Genomic DNA, 20000 nt, shown 5'->3' with positions numbered 1-20000 from the left:
ATTCCGAATTTGGATAGGGGGCTGGTGACAGCTCATATACTCTTCACAAGTGAGATGTATCAGTGGTTTATGTGAATGAGTGCAAACATGGGTGCACCGGGGCGTGGTCAAGCAGAATCATGTCACCCGCCCATGTTCCGATGCTGTGCTGTGTTGTGTTGTGCCCGTGTCTGAATTAAACCTGTTGTTCCCACTCCAGAGCCTTCACCCTGTCTATTGAGTACATTACAGTGGCATTGGTGCATGCACAATTGCTTCAACTTTGCTCTGAGAGGGCAAAATGTCTTGACAGGAGATTTGATGACCCAGGTATTCAACTTCACGTGCCATAAAGGTACACTTCTCACACCTTAAGCGTAGCCCAGCTTGCAACAGCTGATTGAGGCCTTTGTTTAGGTTCTTGAGGTGATCATGTTGTGACTTGCCAGTCACTAGTATGTCGTCCTGAAATGCGACTGTCTTAGGTACAGTTTTCAATAGTGTCTCCATCTTGCATTGGAAGATTGCTGCAGCAGAGTGTTTGCCAAAATGGGAATCTGTTGTACATGTAGAGTCCTCGATGAGTGTTGATGCATGTATAGGGCTTGGAATAATCATCCAGTTTCATTTAAGCATAGGCATTGGTCAAGTCAGGCTTAGTGAATGTCTGGCCACCCATGAGAGTGGGGAACAGATCCTCTGCTTTGGGCAAAGGGTAGCCATCCAGCTTTGAATAGTGGTTGATCATTGTTTTGTAGTCCCCATAAATGCACACTGCTCTATCTGCTTTGAGCGTTGAAACGATAGGTGCTGCCCATTCAGAGTACTCGACTGGTGAGATGATGCCATCACTCTGCAGGCGGTCAAACTCACATTCGATCATTAATCACATCATGTAGGGCACAGGTCTAGCCTTTTGGTACAATGGCTGAGCATCCGCAGAAACATGACTCCTCACTTTGGGCCCCGCAAAGGTGCCAACACCATCACTGTACAGGCCAAGGTGCTTGTTGAGCATGGTATCATACCCAGCATCAGAGTTGGAGACTCTGTTTACGTCACTCCAATTAAGTCTGATTATTCGTAACCAATCTCAGCCTAAGAGGGTTGGTCCTTCTCCACGCACTATTAGTAGTGGTAGGACATGAGTACTGTTTGCATATCCTACAGTTACATTAGCTGAGCCAACTACAGGAACCACCTCCTTGGTGTATGTTCTCAACTCAGTAGATACAGGCCGGAGTGCAGGAGCCTTTCTCGGAGGGTAGATGGAGGTGAACTTGCTTTCGCTCAAAATTGATCTGGAAGCGCCGGTATCAACTTCCATCCTCACCGGGATCTTATCGATTGTTACATCAACTATAATTGGAGCAATGGAGCTCTTTGTTCCAGCAGAGAAAACCTCATAAAGTTCCTCACTTGACTCTCAGCTGCAGACTGTGCTCTGTGACCTATCGCCTGCTGCATCAGGGTTCACCCCAATGTGATAAGCAAGAGACAAGTTCTTCGACTTGGATCGAGAACAATGCCACTTCATGTGTCCCCGCTTACCACAGTTGTCACAGGTATAATTCCTGTACCGACATTGGAAAGCTTGATGATTACCACCACAATACCAACAAGTTACCCGAATCTTCCGGGTAGATTCAGAAATGTCAGGAGGTGGAGATGAATTTGGTGGCTTGCTCAAACATTTTTGCTCATAGCCAAAGGTTACCTTGTTAACGGATGGGTCCTGTTGGATAACTTTTGACTTGTTAGAAATCACAAGCAGGCTCTTGGTAGTTTGCAGACATGCAGTGGCCATTTCCATGACCTTAACCAAATTGGGGTTGGATTCAGTGAGGAGTTTCTGCAGAATTGAGTCATTATTGATGCTTATTATAAAGAAATCATGTAACATGTCTTCGACTTTATCTGTAAACTCACAATGTTCGGCGAGTCTGCAGAAATCAGCCGGTGTAAATCAGCCACAAACTCGGATGCTGACTGACCATCTTGATGATGGTGGGTATAAAATTTATATCTCGAGACGATCTTACCCGGTTGAGGGTGATCATGTCTTTTTACGAGATTGACGAGCTCTTCATACGACTTGTCAGAAGGTTTGCCCGGGGCAAGAAGATTTTTGATGAGGCTGTACGTTGGGGCACCACATACGGTCAGTAATACGGCTCGCCACCTTTCAGCATCCTCATCGGTGTCCATTTTGCTTCAGATGATTGGCATAGTCTTCCCAATCATCCCTCACTGCGTATTCTTGCAATATGCCGATGCACGAAGACATCCTCATCGCCACTGTAATGTACTCAATCGACAGGGACGAAGGCTCTGAAGTGAGAACAACACGTTTAATCCAGACAAGGGCACAGCGCAGCACAGCACAGCATCTGAACATGGGCAGGTCACATGACTCTGCCTAACCACGCCCTGGTGCACCCATGTTTGCATGCATTTGCATAAACTATTGAAGCATCTCATCTATATAAGATTATCTCATCAATATAAGATTATAAGATAATCTATGTATCTTATCATTATAAGAGGCATAGTCACCATGAAGGCTGTTGCCCGAGCTCATGTTTGGTGGCCTGGTTTGGACAGTGATATCGAGTCTACTGCACGCCATTGTCACACTTGTCAAGCCCATGCCAAGACACCGCCACAGTCTCCATTGCCCATATGGTTGTGGCCATCAAAACCATGGTCCAGACTGCACATCGACCTTTCTGGTCCGTTTCAAGGGAAGCTTTTCCATCTCATAGTTGATGCCCACTCCAAATGGATTTAAGCTCTTGTGGTGCCATCCTCATCCTCTGCTGTAACAATTGAAGCTCTACGTACCATGTTCACGCAACATGGTATTCCAAACGCCATTGTATCAGATAATGGATCGTCATTTACGAGTTCAGAGTTTCAGAACTTTTGTAAAATGAATGGCATTAAGCACTATACATCTGCCCCCCTACAAACTTGCCAGTAATGGTCAAGCTGAACATGATGCTCAGATCATCAGGAATGGTCTAAGCTGTATCAAGGAAGGCTCCATTCAATCTGTCAAGCTCGTGTGTTGCTCAACTACCGCACCAGACCACATCAAACCACCGGTCGCTCACTTGCCAAGCTTCTTATGGGTCGTGAATTATCAACACGGTTATCATTAGTGCACCTGGACGTAACGGCCGAGGTTGAGAATAACAAGTATCATCAGAAACGTAATCACAACCAAATGTATGTTTACCGCACCTTCCAGATCAATGATGCTGTATACGTATTGAACTCCGGATGCGGAACCAAGTGGTTATCTGACATCATTATCGATAACATTGGTGAAATTATGTTTCTTGTGAAGTTATATGATTGTAGATGCATACGAAAATATGTTGACCAACTCAGGTTACGTCATGGGGGGCCAAACATTGAACCGGCTCAGGCTCAAGTGCCTTCGTCACCCACTCCTGTGTGAACACCACCTGTGTTTGAACCTGAGGGGTTTCCTCATGAAAGTTTTTCACCCATAAATGTACCTGAACTCCTTCCCGACCCTGTACCCCTTATTGAGAAACCCACAGCAGTCACAAGCAAGGACAGCCCTCCACTCGTCCTGAGAAGATCAGCTTGTGTCTGTAAACCTCCTGAGCATCTTGATTTGTTACAAAAAATAAGTAAATAAAAAAGGGGTGGGGGGGGGGGGCAGATGAGATGTATCAGTAGTTTATGCGAATGCATGCATACATGGGTGCACCGGGTTGTGGTTAAGCAGAGTCATGTGACCCGCCTAAGTTCCGATGCTGTGCTGTGCTGCGCTGTGCCCATGTCCGAATTAAACCTGTTGTTCCACCTTAAGAGCCTTCGTCCCTGTCTATTGAGTACATTACATGGGACACTGTGGGATCGTTAATGTCCACCAACGAATTCTGGAAGACGTGATATCCAGTTTAACGTCCATCCAAGGGACGGCACACGCATTGATGCATCACCCTGCCTGTGTAACACCAGGATGGCAGTTTATAGCTGGGTCAGGATTCAAACCCAGGCAAGAGTGCTCAGAAGCAAGTGCGCTAACCTCCAAGCTATCCTGCCACCCCTGAGCGTTAAACTAGTGTAAAAAAGAAATAAAAATAAAAAACCCAGAATCATAACATTCCGTATACACCCATCCATGCGGAGTACATACCCGTCCACTCGGACCTTACACTGGTCCATCTGGTTGGGAATTTGCAGTCTGGACAGCTGCCATTGATGGCAAGTTTTTCGTTGTGCAGATGTACAAGTATTTTTCCAAGTATTTTTCCAAGTATTTTCAGATTATTTTAGAAGCTTTGTGAGACATTTTCGGTAACAATCCTTATCTCACACACAGGATAAACGTTATGGTGCCCCGAACACCGCTGCTTCTCGGGGTTTCTGCACATATATACCACACATTCTGGGGGCAGATTAGGTCATTTTGAAAGTTGCGTATTGTACAAGCACATGGTTCACAGCTGTCATTCTTTTTTTTTTCATTATTTTTTAAGCTCCGATACTCTGAAGTCCTTATTCACCAATGTTTTCTCCAATAAGCAAACGTTTCTGCTCACCTACTCTTAGCGTTTAACTCATTCCCTCGAGCATCGAGTACATTGAACCGAAGCAAAGCTTCCAAGTCTGACAACGGAACAACCACCAAGACAGATTTTCAACTCTGCAGAGATGAAGAGCTTTACAACAAGGCCTTAAGTGAAACAAACTACCAATTCCCACTAATTCTCCTCTTTTTCTCTGCCTTTATCTCAGTTTCAGACAGTTGACAACTGGTTCATGATGGCAATTTGATGCCAGGTAATGAAGTTGTGGTGACTAGTGTGAGCGAAACATACTCAACCGGGAACCATGACGACAAGGCTTTGTTGCAATAACCAGATCTCTGCAGGACATTTTTTACTCTGCCTGATGCCATATTCACACAGCCATCGAAATGCTTTTGTGCAATTGAAGGAACACTTTGTGGAATTTCTCACAACACTAATTCATATTTTGTCTCCAGCAGCGAGCGGTCAAAGCAGTACAACAGCTTGCATTTGGGATTATCCAGAGCAAATAAGGGCCTGCTGCTTTAATTTTATATCCTTTTCTCTTTGAAAGGATTGAACTCTGCAAAGCTTCTACTACAGTCGAAATGCAGATTTCGCTTATGTGAATCCCAGTGCAGTACTTGCAACTTGCAAGTGCATTTGCTAAAGTCGATATTGAAAGATGCGTTTCTGGAACATACGAGTTGTAATCAAAGTCAATCGCATTTTTGAAACTTCATCAGCCAGCACTGACAAAATAGTTATGATGATAATGTGATGGATAAGTTGTAGAAACGATTTGCTTACATCTAATTTCACAATACAATCAAATCACAGTGCTGCCATTGTGGCAAAACAGTGTTCTTTTATGTAAGTAACATGCTGATTGATCAATGTATGCCTGCATCTATTTCACTACAACTGGAAGCCTGCTGTTGGCTTCGTGATTAGGGTGGTTGGCTTGGGATCTTAGGGTCCTGAGTTTGAGCCCCATTGGCTGCTAAATTAACGCCAGATGGGGTTGACTCAGCCCTGTCATCCTTCTGAGATCGGCGAAATGAGGACCAGTGTATTGGTATTGGGGCACAGCATCAGCATCAGTCACACCCCAACAAAATGATAGCTACCCAGCATCCAAGCTGCCATACACAATAAGAAGACGACGAAGAAAAAGAAGACCAACAACTGTGGACTTTTTCAAAAATTCAAAACTAAATCAGTGTTCATTATTGTAAATCGAGCTTCTTAAAACGGAACTTCCTTCACCCCTTCATTTGCACAATGCAAAATGGATTACGTTCTTCTATTTCTTTAACAGCACCAATTATTCCCATCTTGTGGGATCGGTCAGAGAGATCGGGGTGTCCATATGTTGAGGGTTGACTTTTTTTTGGGCAAAGTCTTTCTGAAAACAGATTGCCAGGCTTGGTTTTAAACTGCCCAAAATAAGAAATTTGACTCGGGTGCGGGCAATAATTTGCCTACTCGTTACTAAAGACACCGTGCCATCTTTAAAATGCACCAACACCCCCGGTGCGAGAAGACGGGTCCTCTGGCTTAACTTCCCTCCGATGGATGGAGCACTCCGATGCTTCACCCTGCATGTGCAACACTGGATGACAGTTTATAGATGGATCGACATTTTAACCGAGCTGGACAGCTCAAAGGCAAGTGTGTATACCTCTAGACTATCTCACAAGCTCAATATAGATTGGATTGGATTGAACTGTAAAAGACATTTGTAAATATTCTCCTGCTTCCCAAATACATTGAAATCATAAAGATGAATGAACATTTTGAACAAAACGAATTTTTTCTGATGCATACCAAGGTGGAATCCTGCTATTCTATTTCAATAGATAATAATTAGTCACTGTCGTAGAGGGAGAACGGCAGGATCAGGAGTCCAATCTACAATACTCAAGCAGGACAGCACGTAGTTATTTTCAATAGCATAACTGAACAACGTCATCTGAGATAAACACATACAATGTATCACCAACATTGTTCAATGGAATAAAAAATCTCCTACAAATTGCCATGTTGCTCAAAATAAAAAAATAAAAAATAAATAAAAAAGATGATCTTTCCTGTAAAGGAAAGTGCTAAATGTAGCAAAAATTGTCCTACTTTTCCTCCTCCACAGGAAACCACAATGGGCTTCAGCTGATCGAGTTGCTGCGATGCCGAACGATCTGTCAGGCAACCTCATAAAGCCGGCGCACTAAGCTCGTGAATGCAGCTCAGGAAAGAAAGAGGCGGGAAAGGCGTGTGCTTCCCTCTTCATGGTGGATTGTCCGGTACAGGCCAACGGCAACAGAGCGAGAATGACCGACTGCACTGAAACTCGCGTGAAAGGCACGTCATGGTAATGGTGTTGCATACTCAGCAAACTCTTAAAAAGAACCCCCTAATTTTTTCATCTGCACATTTCAAATGCCTGTGATAAAATTATGAACTCGGTTAAAAACAAATATATTGTATTTTTAATCCATCTTCCTTCGCACATGCAGTGTATTCAAAAGCAAAGAATCCCACAAGACAATGAAATTGAAAATTCCAAGCTAATATTTCAGTTCAGGAATATCAAAGGAAAAAAAACAAACAAAAAAGCATGTGAAGTCATTTGGGTGGGGGGGGGGAAACAATGAATCATGTTCAGCACCCTAAACTCAAAGAAAGTACTATTGATTGGGAAAGCGAAGAAAGATGGACAGCAGGTGCATCTCTGAGCTATCTATCAGCTTACATGCTGAGCCATCTGCAACCCAGGCCTCTAATCAGATTTCTCTGAGTTCCTGCCCCTACTTCAAGATCAATATTTTAGCTAAATGCTCCAACTGGCACCAGTCCATAAGCCTCTCCCCATCTACTGCTCCACTCAGCAAAAATACACAGGACTCCAACAAGCAGTCAACAACATCCAAAGACAAAAGATGAAAACTCCTCCCTTTCATACCTTTTAAATATGTTGCCTCTTAACAAATACCTTCACCTTCAAACTGAATATGATGTTTTTGAAGAGGAATGGGGTGGGGATGAGGGAGTGTCTTCTAGGCCAAGACTTAACTCAGCAAAATGTTTGATATCAGTCTCAGTCGATTCTTGATGCATTGATGTACAAGTCTTACATATCTGATAAAGCAGACAAAAACAATCCAATGGTCCAATAATAACACAAGTATCATTATTACACCAAACTGTGCAATATTCCCTCTGATAGCATCATGCTGTGTCCTCGCAAGGATTGTGGAATTAGAGTACAATGTGCAGACAGGGTCGTAAATGTGTACACCAATAGCAAATACATTGCTGATTGTTCTCTTTGAAATTACACTACAATGTATTTTTAGCCAGTTATTGACAAAAATTATTGATCCAAAGATAAGTTCCACCGATATGCCTGGCTCATTGTTTTTCAACAATGGCTTACCGGCAGATAGGGGGCGGCAGAGCTGAAGCACCCCAGCGGCTGTCCGGCACAATGCATGACCCAAAGACACAGTGCCCTTTGTTGCTCAAACACACGCAAGAAGGAATGACCAAGCCACTCGCTCCACTCCAAAGTCAGCTTCGTAAATCCCCTTCAGAACTCTGTCTTCCCAATGCCTCCCGACACGTCCTCACCAACCCCCTCCTCTAGCTGCTCTGCCCGCAACGCCACGCTCTGCCCACCGAAACCCTGCTCCGACCTCCCCTACATTTCAAAGCCGTCCCTCCTCCAAGCTCCCCTGTGCCAATTTCCCCTCCATATCGCAAACTGCAGCTCCCACCCTCGATGTAAGCACATGCCTATGATTCAGACCTTGATGCAATTATCGCAATTATTGAGAACATCACAACCTCAACCACATGGGATCCAGCTTTGGGAAGATTTCACCATCCACTCCCCCTCCCTCCTCAACAAAAGGCTTTTCTCCCACCCCAAAACGACTTGCATGACCTCCAGCAAAGCTTGTCCCTGTCCCCACTGCTTTGTGGAAGCAGGGGGTTACTGCAGCTGCCATGCGTGACACTGTGTATTACAAAACTCCGCCTCAAATCCCGACAGCAGACAGCTCAGGGCGAGCAATGGAAGTTTAGAAACAAGGGAATGGCTTAAGAATGAAAGTCTGTTCGCACTATGAATGTGCTGTGGTGTTGATTCATTACATCATCAGTGTAGCAGTGTAATGGTCTGATGAAGAAAATGGATATATCCATATAACTGGCAAAAACCTGGGTGCCTTCACAGAATTGAACGCCCTGGTGGTGCCTTGGTTCAAACCACATTCCTCATAAGACTGGATACATCAGGTTATTGTCGAAAATGACTGCCTCAGGCTAATCTTGTCAAACAATGACCACCTTAGACAGCGACCACCTTGACCCTTAATTTGCCTCCCCACCCTGCATCCGTCTGCAACAATCTCAATCCACCTAATTTAATAATTAAACCATGCATTGTAATGTTATTATTTAAAAAAAACAATGCAAGCGGTAATAGAGTGAGACAAGCTGTTCCATGAGCATGACAGCATTTCATGTAATATCAAATAATCTGATGCTTTGGCAATTTCATAAACAACATTACCCTTTAGAAGCATTATTAAAAAGAGCATTGCAGGGATATTCTGCCAGATTTGTTATGAAAGAAAAACTTCATTGAGCAAATGTGTTTAGTTTTAAAAGGATGTTGTTGTTTACTTCCACCTCGACCTGCATTTTGTTATATTGTGCTGAAGAAGCGTAAGACTGGTTGAGCTCGGTAAGGGTGGACTGAGCCGGTCGTGATCTGACATGGGTTGTTCATAGATGGTCGTGCTATGAACGTGGTTTGGACTGAGATTATCCTAATCCAATGCGATTTGAACCAAGATGATGTGACGTCAGAAACCAAGATGATATTCTGATGTGACGTCAGCATATCTAAACACCCTGTTGATTTCAACCATCATTCTACATGTATGCCAACACAGATCGACAATAGCCTTGACCAGTGAGACTAGTTCTTCATTTTACATATTCTGATGCAATTTGAACAGAGATGGCCGGTCATGAGTTGATGAGTGGTAATTACCTGATTACTACCACCCCAAGTTTGATTATCATGTTCTACATTAATATTCGCATTGTCTTCTACATGTGCCTCATATACAAGCTACTCCATGAAGTTTATTTGCTGCAAAAGCAAAAGAAAACCACTTTTAGGCCTCGCTAGTGCTACGGTATCTCTATACTTTGATCGAGATGGAATGCAGACAGCAAAAACATACGTATATAAAGGGCTCAGCCCTTGTTATGGATAAAAACAGCACTCCGACAGCAAAATGAAAATGCAAGCAGACGCCGATGGCTAATTCATGGCACTGTAAAATAGCATTAAATTCGTTCTAAATTCTGTGGTCCAAAGGAGCAAGGCACTTTAGCAGACTTGAAGTCTCTAAATGTCAAGCTGACATGACAAGCATAAAGCACATAAAAAAAAAAAACTGCCCAATTGTGGGGTTGGTGGGATGGATTGAGGAGTGGAAATTGAAGTTGGATTCTTAAAATCCAAATTTAAAAAGTAACAACTCACAACTAGTCGGGGTGCTGACATTATGATCAAATTAATGAACAAATCAAACTTGTATCACAGCAGCACGAGTGAAAGTAGTTTGGAAAGCAAGAAGAACTAGAAAGCACATTTAGAAATGCAAAGCCTGTCTGTATCCGTTTTGTACTCAAACTAAACTTGACGAAAAATAACAGGTTAAAAAAAAAAATGGAAAATTTAATTATTTTCTCGATATTCTCAAAATAAAGGTTTGTTGAAAATTTGATGACAAAATCTCAACTGGTAGTTATGGCCTGGAAAGACACTGACACACACACACACGCACGCACGCACGCACGCACGCACGCACACACACACACACACACACACACACACACACACACACACACACACACACACACACACACACACACACACACACACACACACACACACACACACAGGAAAACCCAGTCTCCAACTGCACAGCGGATGAGATATTGTTTCATCTTCTATTCCAGATATACCGTAATTGAAAATAGAAACTGCAGGAAAGAAAAAGACGATGGTCTCACCAACGATGGATGCGAGAAGTGGATTTATCCTTTGTTTTTATTCATCCATCATACACTCATACAGGACATTAACCATCTTTGTTTTGAAGAAGTTCGTGAATCTTGCTCAACTGATACCTTAATTTGCTTGTTTTGCATGCCACTCATGACATTAAAAACTTAAAGAAGAACTTTTTGAAAACCTTTTCCTGCTTGTACAAAATGGATGACAAATACATAATTAAATATATCATATGTAATTGTTTATTACAACAATGACGTTACGCTCCATTTATATGCACCAAATGATGTTGTGTGCCTGCGAGTGTACATTCACTACAAATATAGTATCCTTTAGGAACAAGATCGGAATGTTACAGCTCCAAGGTAAAAATCTTTGAATCTGAAGCATCATCATCCATGCATCCATCCATTTGGACCGTACTCTGTGCAGAGCGTTGGTGCCTCCTAAGCAGTCTCCTTGGCTATTGTGCACAATCCTGGATGGGTCACCACTTCGACACAGAAATACCAGCAAGCGAGCACTCATTTTGCCGATCTCAGAAGGAAGACGGGCAGAGTCAACCCCACCTGGTATTAATTCAACAGCCAAGTGGGATTTGAACTCAGGATCCTAGGATACCAAGCCCACCACCCTAACCATTAAGCCAACACCAGGCTTCAACAAAGCATCATCAGATGATTTCCATCTTACTTAATTCATGAAGATAGCAGCTCCGAGGTAACACACTTACATTTGAGTTGTGTCATTGAAGTTTGATTCCCAACTCAACTATATAAACTGTTGTGCTGGTGTTTCGCAGGCAGGTTGTTGGATTGGTGATCCAACGATGTGGTCTATTCTATGCGACTAATCTGGGGACCCGTCCCCAAGCATCAGTGGCTGGTGGACATTAAAGATCTCATGGTGTCATTAGATGAAGAATCGGTGAGTTATCGCCGGCACCCTGGTCAATTTCAAAATTGTTGCACCGACCTGGAGGAGCACTGCATCAACCGCATCTCAATAATGATCTGATCATAAGGCCACACTTATAAGCAGATCCCAAAGCAAAATTTACATTCACGAAATAAACAATATTGTTTTGTTGTCATTAATGGTATTCAAATTATTGTTTTAATGACAGTTATCAAGATTATACAAGTGAGAATTTTAACTAAGTACCCATTCATCATCCTACCTTAATTGTGACGGTTGTAAGTCCAGAGAAGACTTTGTGCACTTCCTGCACGTAAATAAAGCACATACACAAATTCAATTTTGCAAGTTATTTTTTATCATAGTATTCTCTTTAGCTCTTAAGAATAGGCTGTATTTATGTGGATAGACATGTTGTGACTGTCAGTTAGTTTAAGGTCATGCTCTTTCATCTTACATTCTGGACTTGAGCCATTTCTCACATGCTTCCACACGGACTGGCCGCGAGAGCCTTCGGTTTGCTTGCACGTGGCAGAAAGCAATCAATCCTGTCATGCACTGACTGGCCACGAGAGCCCTTAGTGGGGTTTGCACACACACAGCAGGAAGTGAGGAACCATCTGAAAGTTACAGGCATGTAGGACCTCCCCCTTTCCCGAAAGTTTTGTAGATCAGGTCTTTCCTGAAAGGTTACGGGTCTTCAAGGATCTTTGGGGTCTTTATGGTCTCATGGGTATTAAGGGCCTTAAAGGGAATTAGGGTCTTTGGGGTCGAAGGAGGTTTTGCGGTCGAAAGGAGTCTTCAGGGTCTTACAGGTTTTCGGAGTCTTATAGGTTCTTAGGGGGTCTTTTGGATATAAGGGGTAGAAGACGTCCAAAGGTTGACAGGGTATAAATGATCTTAAAAGCTCCAAAGGTTAAGAATGGTCTAAAGGGGTCTAAAAGGTCTAAGGGGTTTAAAAGGTGTTAAGGTCCACATGTCTAAAAAGGAATGTTCCAATAGTCCGTAATTAATAGAGGTGAATGAACAGAAGTAGTCAAGGTCCAATAATAAGTAATGAATAGACATACAGCTCAACTCATGTTCAAATGGTATGCAATTAATAGACATACTCATAGTCATTGACCAAGACATCACCACGACGGTTCTCCATCCACCAATGTTTTTCAGTTTTATATACAGTGCAGTATATACATATACTAGTAGTAATGCCCGGCGTTGCTCGGGCTAGCAATAAAGCCCGGTGTTGCCCGGGCTTTCTTGCAAATTTCCTGAATAGCTGTTAGCGGTTAGCAGTTAGGGGTTAGCGGTTAGGGTTGCAGTTAGGGTTAGCGGTTAGGGTTAGGGTTAGCAGTTAGGGTTAGGGTTAGCTGTTAGGGTTAGGGTTAGGGTTAGCTGTTAGGGTTAGGGTTAGCTGTTAGAGTTAGTGTTAGGGTAGCTAACCCTAACCCTAACCCTAACCCAAACCCTAACCCTAACCCCAACAGCTTGGCGTAGCGGAGGTAAACAGTGCCCGGGGCAAAGTGAAAATTTGCGTCCCACGTAGGCCTTAAACTTGAGTGGATTTGAGTGGAAAATCCCATAAGGGATATCGATTTATCGATTTTTTTCGAATATCGGAATTGTTATGGAAAAAATTTATAGCCAATGACCTAAGTTGGACCAAAAGCCATAATCGTACCGAATTTGAATGGAATCCGTTGGAGTTTGTGAAAATGCATCAAATCGAATTTTGAGGGGCCTCTTAAGGAAGACAATAATATCATTAGTATATGTGCCAAATCTTGTTTCATTTCATGTCGTAACAAAAATCTGATGGTGGAACAAAGAAAGGGGCGTGCCAAAATATTAATGTAGATATCCTGTTAATCGGTGGAAAATTCACGATTTATGTGACCTTGATCTTTTTTACCTATTCACCTCCTAAACAATAGGCTTCCAGCTCGTGACTACCTTTAACAGGTGTTGAAGTTTCATGAAGATCGGAGTACAAATGTGACCTGTAGGCGATTGATATACCAACAAACAAACAAACAAGAAAGATGTTGTATAACAATAAATGGCAGTGTTTGTCAGTCCATCAGTCTGTCTCCTCCATAACTCAAAAACCATTAAACTTCTCAGCCCCAAACTTTGCATGCATACTTAGGGAATGCCAAGGAAGAGAATGAATAAAAATTGTGTGTTTGAATTAATTTAAACATCCCTTTTGAAGATAATTAACGGCCATATTTAATTAACCTTTATCAAAGCATCTTCCTTGGTCAGCCCCTGAGTCAGCCTTCTGCCAGCATGCTGGGGTATTAATTCGCCATTTTGTTCGGCATGCTCAACAATGCCTTTACTTGGAACAGATGGCAATGGTTTATTTACGATAGTTATGTTTTTCACTTTCCTCACTCATACCCATCGAATGCCTGATCTTCACACCTATTTAAAAAAACAAAAAACATATACAGTATAATGATAAATAATAAATAATAAATAAATAAAAATAATCGCGAGGTACATCACAATGCTGATAAAATGCCGAGAGATGCCAGTAAACTCAATCAAAGTGTTGATGGCTTTATTTCATTTCCACAAATATAATAAGTTCTGGAATATTTTAACCCGAGGCAAATGTCAAAATTTAAACTCTGAAGTCACCTCAGCAGCAGTTCTGACTACTGAAGAGAAAAAAGAAAAACAGTGTTGATTTGTCCAATTCGGACATTGTTTGACATTCTGGGAGTCTCCGAGTGTTTGTGGATTTATTAAGTTTCCACACATGCAATAACCTCTCGAGCCAAGAATCTCTCCACCTGAGCCGAACTTTAAAATTTTAAATGTAAAATTTAAAATGTAGAAATGACCTCAGCAGCAGTTCCGACTGCTAAAAAAAAAGAAGAAAAAAGTGTTTCTTCGCACATTGTTTGACATTCCAGGCGTCTCCGGTCATCTACGGACAGTGTTTAATATGACCATAAGGTAAAGAGATTTGCACATCATTTGATACTCCAGATGGGAGTTACCTCCGGATGTGTCAGGATGGTGTATGTCTCCAGGTAGTATTTGTCTCTTGAGGTGTCTAGATGGTGGTTAACGCTGAACATGTCAGGAGGGTGGTCATCTCTAAACATGTCGGGATGGTGTATGTCTCCAGGTAGTCTTTGTCTCCAGATGTGTGAGGACGGTGGTTATCGCTTAATGTGTCTGGATGGTGTATGTCTCCAGGTCGTGTTTGTCTCCAGACGTGTCCAGGCAACGGTTGTCTCCGGAGGGCAGTTGTCTCCGGACGAGTCCGGGTGGCAGTTGTCTCCGGACGTGTCTGGGCGGCGGTTGTCTCCCGATGTGTCCAGGTGGCGGTTGTCTCCCGACGTGTCTGGGTGGCAGTTGTCTCCCGACGTGTCCGGGTGGCGGTTGTCTCCGAACGTGTCTGGGAGGCGGTTGTCTCCAGATGCGTGCAGGCGGCGGTTGTCCCCGGACGTGTCCGGGTGGCGGTTGTCTCCGAACGTGTCTGGGAGGCGGTTGTCTCCAGATGTGTGCAGGCGGCGGTTGTCCCCGGACGTGTCCGGGCGGCTGTTGTCTCCGGGCGACTGTTGTGTCTGGACATGTCTGGGTGGTGTTTATAGTAGGGCACGTAGAAAATGCATTTCAGACATTATTTTGTTTCCATCTTCACTGTTATTCTATGCAGAATCATTTTGATGAGACAGTACGAATCACAATTAATGCTTCACCACACATCTGTCTTCCTTTCCCCTCACCTCATGCCTACCTCCTCCCAAAGCCCATCCATCCATCCATCCATTCCCATACAACTGTCTGGATGTTTATAACCATTGCAGCTGAAATGCAATAAACTCCAGCATATCTTAACCTGAACCAAATTTCAAAATTTAAACTGCAGAATTGAGCTTAACAGCAATTCCGGCTGCTAAAAAAAAGAAAAGTGTTTATTTGGCCAATTCACACATTGTTTGATATGCCAGACATCTCTGATCGTCTCTGGCTGGGGTTTGGTATGACCCATCCAGCTGTTCTTTATCAACCGTTTCATTGGAGTGCTTGTTTGAGTGCTTAACAGTTATGGGCAGAATCAATTTCAAAATACTGTACTACATTCCAACCATATAATTGAAAGGAATTAGAGTAGTGAACCAAAATCGACATCAATTCCGACTTAGAAAGAAGCAGTTTTGGGGGGGGGGGGCAGGGGATTTTCTTTTTCATCCCTGTTGGGCACGTTCCAGTTACACGTCGGCTGGTAATATATTAACTGAAAAGAAACATGCCTCTGGGGCATCCTGCTTACCATATTGCAGTAAAATGAAATCACATCCAAAACAAATACGCCACAATGGTGTGTCCCTTTAAAAATAATATCAAGGCATTTAGAGTTGAAACAGTAAAGCATGCTGATTGCTTTGTTGATGGAAGGGTGGGCAATACATTGACTGATAAAGTTCTGACAAAATGTCATTCAAAAGGTCCAGAAGTGCAGTTTGGAAATATTTCAGGAAGGTTAAGGCCCGGTCACACCTTGACGTTTTAGCCAGCGATGGCAACGTATTAAAATGTATGTAAAACGCTAGCTTCCATTGAACTTTTGATGTTTTTTTTTAAAAGATTCGGACGTATTCATAGCGACTTGGTCTTATGTATAACGCATTGGTAACGGACACAGAACGTTTCGTTGTGTTATAGATAACTTATACCAACGAATGCTGAACCTGTTGTCGGCCTACACAACCGATGCCCAACGATAGTCGAACTTAGGCATAGCGCGTTGCACGCATCGCCGACGATGTTGTGACGTAGCCTATTAAAAGGCTGACGCACAACGATTCGAATCATAACTGCCATAGAAATGGAAGTGACAACATCGCGGTCACACCTTGGCGATCTTGCCAGCGTATGCCGACCTAAGAAAAATGTGTCTAAAACGTTGGGGCACGTCAAATACGGTATGACTAAGTTTGGTATACGTGAGTAGAACGCTAAAGAACGCTATCATATGTCGTAGTAAGTAGAGTACGTCAAGAAATTTTAAACATGTTCAAAATTTTACGACGTACTCGGCATATGACACACGTCCACAAACGCTACTTATAAGCTACTCATAAGTCGAAACACGTCGTGGTAATGTCTTTTTTACGCGAAACTTATTTCTAACTTATGTTTAACGTGCTTTGAACCAATTCTTTACGTAGTCCCAACACACATCGACGTATGTAGATGTATTCCAATGACGTCTTCCGGTCGACAAAAAAAAATAAATTAACGTGTTTCTAGCTTACAACTACCATATAAAGACGTGTTCCCAGCGGTTTTGGGAATTGGTATGTAAAATGCTGCTCATAAAAGGGGAACCCAACAGTGTTTTCGAGTCCTTTTTGAGTCGATGTCCATGTCAGCAGTAACAGTATCAGTATCAGTATTAGTATTAGTATTAGTATTAGTATTAGTAGTAGTTTGTTCATGTTGGCAGTAGGAGGTGAGTGTGAGGGGGAGGGTGTGGGTTATGATGGATCGTCCTTGCGTCCTCGTGTCCACGGGTAGGAGACATCTTTTCACCATTGTTCGAAGTTCTTCGCGGCTAATTTTTTATGCGGCTTTTTCAACAATGAGCTATAGCTTGTTTTTACGATTTAGGTCTATTCATAACGGGTTGGACAAATGCACAATGAACTAATAATGTGCATAGAGCGCTTTGATTACTTATAGATACGATATACCAACGAATAATTATCGTGAAGCCGGCGTTCACAAACTATGCCCAACGATAGCCTAACTTATCCATATCGTGCGGCAGTTTATCTTTGCCGGTGACGTGGGGTTTGCTATTCATAGGCTGCCACTCAACGATTTAAATGGCTGCATCTCCACTATTGAAAGTAGACGCTTGCGCTCAACAATTGGATTTTTTTTACACTCAACGACTTTTAAACGGTACCACTCAGCTATTTTCATTGTTTACAATGAACGATTTAAATTGCTGTCACTCGCCTTTGTTTTTTGAAGCTGGGGTTTGGAAATTTGAAGCGTTTCTTCTGAACGTGTTAAAACGCTCAAACTCGACTATTTAAAGAGACGCTGCCGATGGACAATTGGAATCACAGCCAAGCTAGACATCGAAGTGTGAACATCCTCGTCATGCCGAAGAAAAGTTTGAAGAATGCTGCAAATAAGTGTCCTGGCCGTGGCCGTGGACGCTGACGCAAGGACGATCCATTATACCGATGTCTTTCAGCCTATGAGAAACTTAAAAGTAACGTCTGTCGACTTGTGGCAACGATCGCGTAACGTGCCAACAACACGTTAATCATAGGTTAGAAATAAGTTTCCTGGACGCTAAACATTACCTCGGCGTGTCTCAACTTATGATTAACTTACAAGTAGCATGTGTTGACGTCTGTCAACGATCGCAGACCGTGCATACAACTTGTGGCCAGCGTAGCAGAACGTGTGAGTCATACGCCGGCATATGTCGTGAAATTTCAAGCATGAAAAAATTTGAGGACAACCAAAAAGTACAACGTTTAAAGCCAGCGTACAACGACGTATGGCAGTGTTTTTCAGCGTGCTCTCAATGTTATCAAAACTTACCCATAACGTATTCAACGTGTGCCAGCGTTTTAGAAAAAAAATTCAAAAATCGGCATACGTTGGCTAAAACGTCAAGGTGTGACCGGGCCTTTAGAGAAGACAGTCCTAAAGTTGCATGCTCACTTCATTCAATAGACATTGCTCATCACGAGCTGTAATATGTCCAATATGCTAAAACATTTGAAAACCAACCGGGAGAGTATCTTTGAGTGATGGTTTAGAATGCGGATTCAAAGAAACCAAAGTCTGCAACAGCAACAAGTTCGCTTTCGCAATCCACACTTGATAGCACTTCCGCCCTGGTATGCTGCCTTCCCTTCCCCTCCCTGCATGCTGCCTTCCCTTCCCCCACCTCTCCTCAGTCCTCCTCCCTCACTCCCCCACCCCTCCTCGCTCCAACCTCTCTCTCTCTCTCTCTCTCTCTCTCTCTCTCTCTCTCTCTCTCTCTCTCTCTCTCTCTCTCTCTCTCTCTCTCTCTCTCTCTCTCTCTCTCTCTCTCTCTCTCTCTCTCTCTCTCTCTCTCTCTCTCTCTCTCTCTCTCTCAGTATTCCCATCAGCGAAGCGACGGTTGGTATTTGTATGTGCGTGTGTACACACACACATATATATATATATATATATATATATATATATATATATATATATATATATATATATATAAATATATATGTATATGTATATATATATATATATATATATATATATATATATATATATATATATATATATATATATATATACATATATATATATATATATATATATATAGATATGTATATAAATAAATAAATATATATATATATATATATATATATATATATATATATATATATATATAAAAATGTGTATATATATATATAAATATATATATATATATATATATATATATATATATATATATATATATATATATATATATATATATTTCGGCACGCCCCTCTTTTTGTTCCACCATCAGATTTTTGTTACTGCATGAAATGAAACAAGCTTTGACATATATAGTAATGATATTATTGTCTTCCTTAAGAGGCCCCTCAAAATTCGTTTGGATGATTATCTATATTAATATTTTGGCATGCCCCTTTTTTTGTTCCACCATCAGATTTTTGTTACTGCATGAAATTAAACAAGATTTGACATATATCGTAATGATATTATTGCCTTCCTTAAGAGGCCCCTCAAAATATGTTTTGATGATTATCTATATTCATATCTATATTAATATTTTGGCACACCCCTTTTTTTGTTCCACCATTAGATTTTTGTGACTGTATGAAATGAAACAAGCTTTGACATATATAGTAATGATATTATTGTCTTCCTTAAGAGGCCCCTCAAAATTCGTTTTGATGATTATCTATATTAATATTTTGGCATGCCCCTTTTTTTGTTCCACCATCAGATTTTTGTTACTGCATGAAATGAAACAAGATTTGACATATATCGTAATGATATTATTGTCTTCCTTAAGAGTCCCCTCAAAATTTGTTTTGATGATTATCTATATTCATATCTATATTAATATTTTGGCACACCCTTTTTTTGTTCCACCATCAGATTTTTGTGACTGCATGAAATGAAACAAGCTTTGACATATATAGTAATGATATTATTGTCTTCCTTAAGAGGCCCCTCAAAATTCGTTTTGATGATTATCTCTATTAATATTTTGGCATGCCCCTTTTTTTGTTCCACCATCAGATTTTTGTTACTGCATGAAATGAAATTATATTAATTTTTTGGCACGCCCCTTTTTTGTTCCACCATCAAATTTTTGTTACTGCATGAAATGAAACAAGCTTTGACATATTATATAGAAATGATATTATTGTCTTCCTTAAGAGGCTCCTCAAAATTCGTTT

The 20000-nt window shown here is 41.8% G+C and overlaps 1 protein-coding gene and 1 long non-coding RNA gene across 8 annotated transcripts in view; one reads left to right on the top strand and one right to left on the bottom strand.

Annotated features, from left to right (window-relative positions):
• Positions 1-10693, top strand: part of LOC147029623 (uncharacterized) — an 11139-nt gene extending 446 nt beyond the window's left edge. Inside the window, exons 2-3 of the long non-coding RNA XR_015055966.1 lie at positions 6682-6903; positions 10575-10693. This is a non-coding gene — a long non-coding RNA (uncharacterized LOC147029623). The remainder of the gene's footprint in view (positions 1-6681; positions 6904-10574) is intronic.
• LOC147029619 (poly(rC)-binding protein 3-like) overlaps positions 1-20000 on the bottom strand; it is a 481413-nt gene that overhangs the window by 219477 nt on the left and 241936 nt on the right. Inside the window, exon 1 of one of the 7 annotated variants that reach the window (XM_085872814.1) lies at positions 7969-8430. The exons of 3 other annotated variants lie outside the window; for them this stretch is intronic. Coding sequence is in view for 1 of the 4 variants with exons in the window: in XM_085872813.1 (XP_085728939.1) it covers positions 7969-8025 (57 nt within the window). In the remaining 3 variants the exon portion in view is untranslated. Of the gene's footprint in view, positions 1-6665; positions 6793-7968; positions 8431-20000 lie in introns of those variants that run through there. 3 more of the 7 variants (XM_085872815.1, XM_085872813.1, XM_085872816.1) reach the window with 3 other exon arrangements.

The sequence above is a fragment of the Eptatretus burgeri genome, chromosome 3 (genome assembly GCF_056783735.1).
Source record: "Eptatretus burgeri isolate ZD-2024b chromosome 3, Ebu_testis_v1, whole genome shotgun sequence".
NCBI lineage: Eukaryota > Metazoa > Chordata > Myxini > Myxiniformes > Myxinidae > Eptatretus > Eptatretus burgeri.
This window is presented reverse-complemented; position numbering and strand designations above follow the sequence as displayed.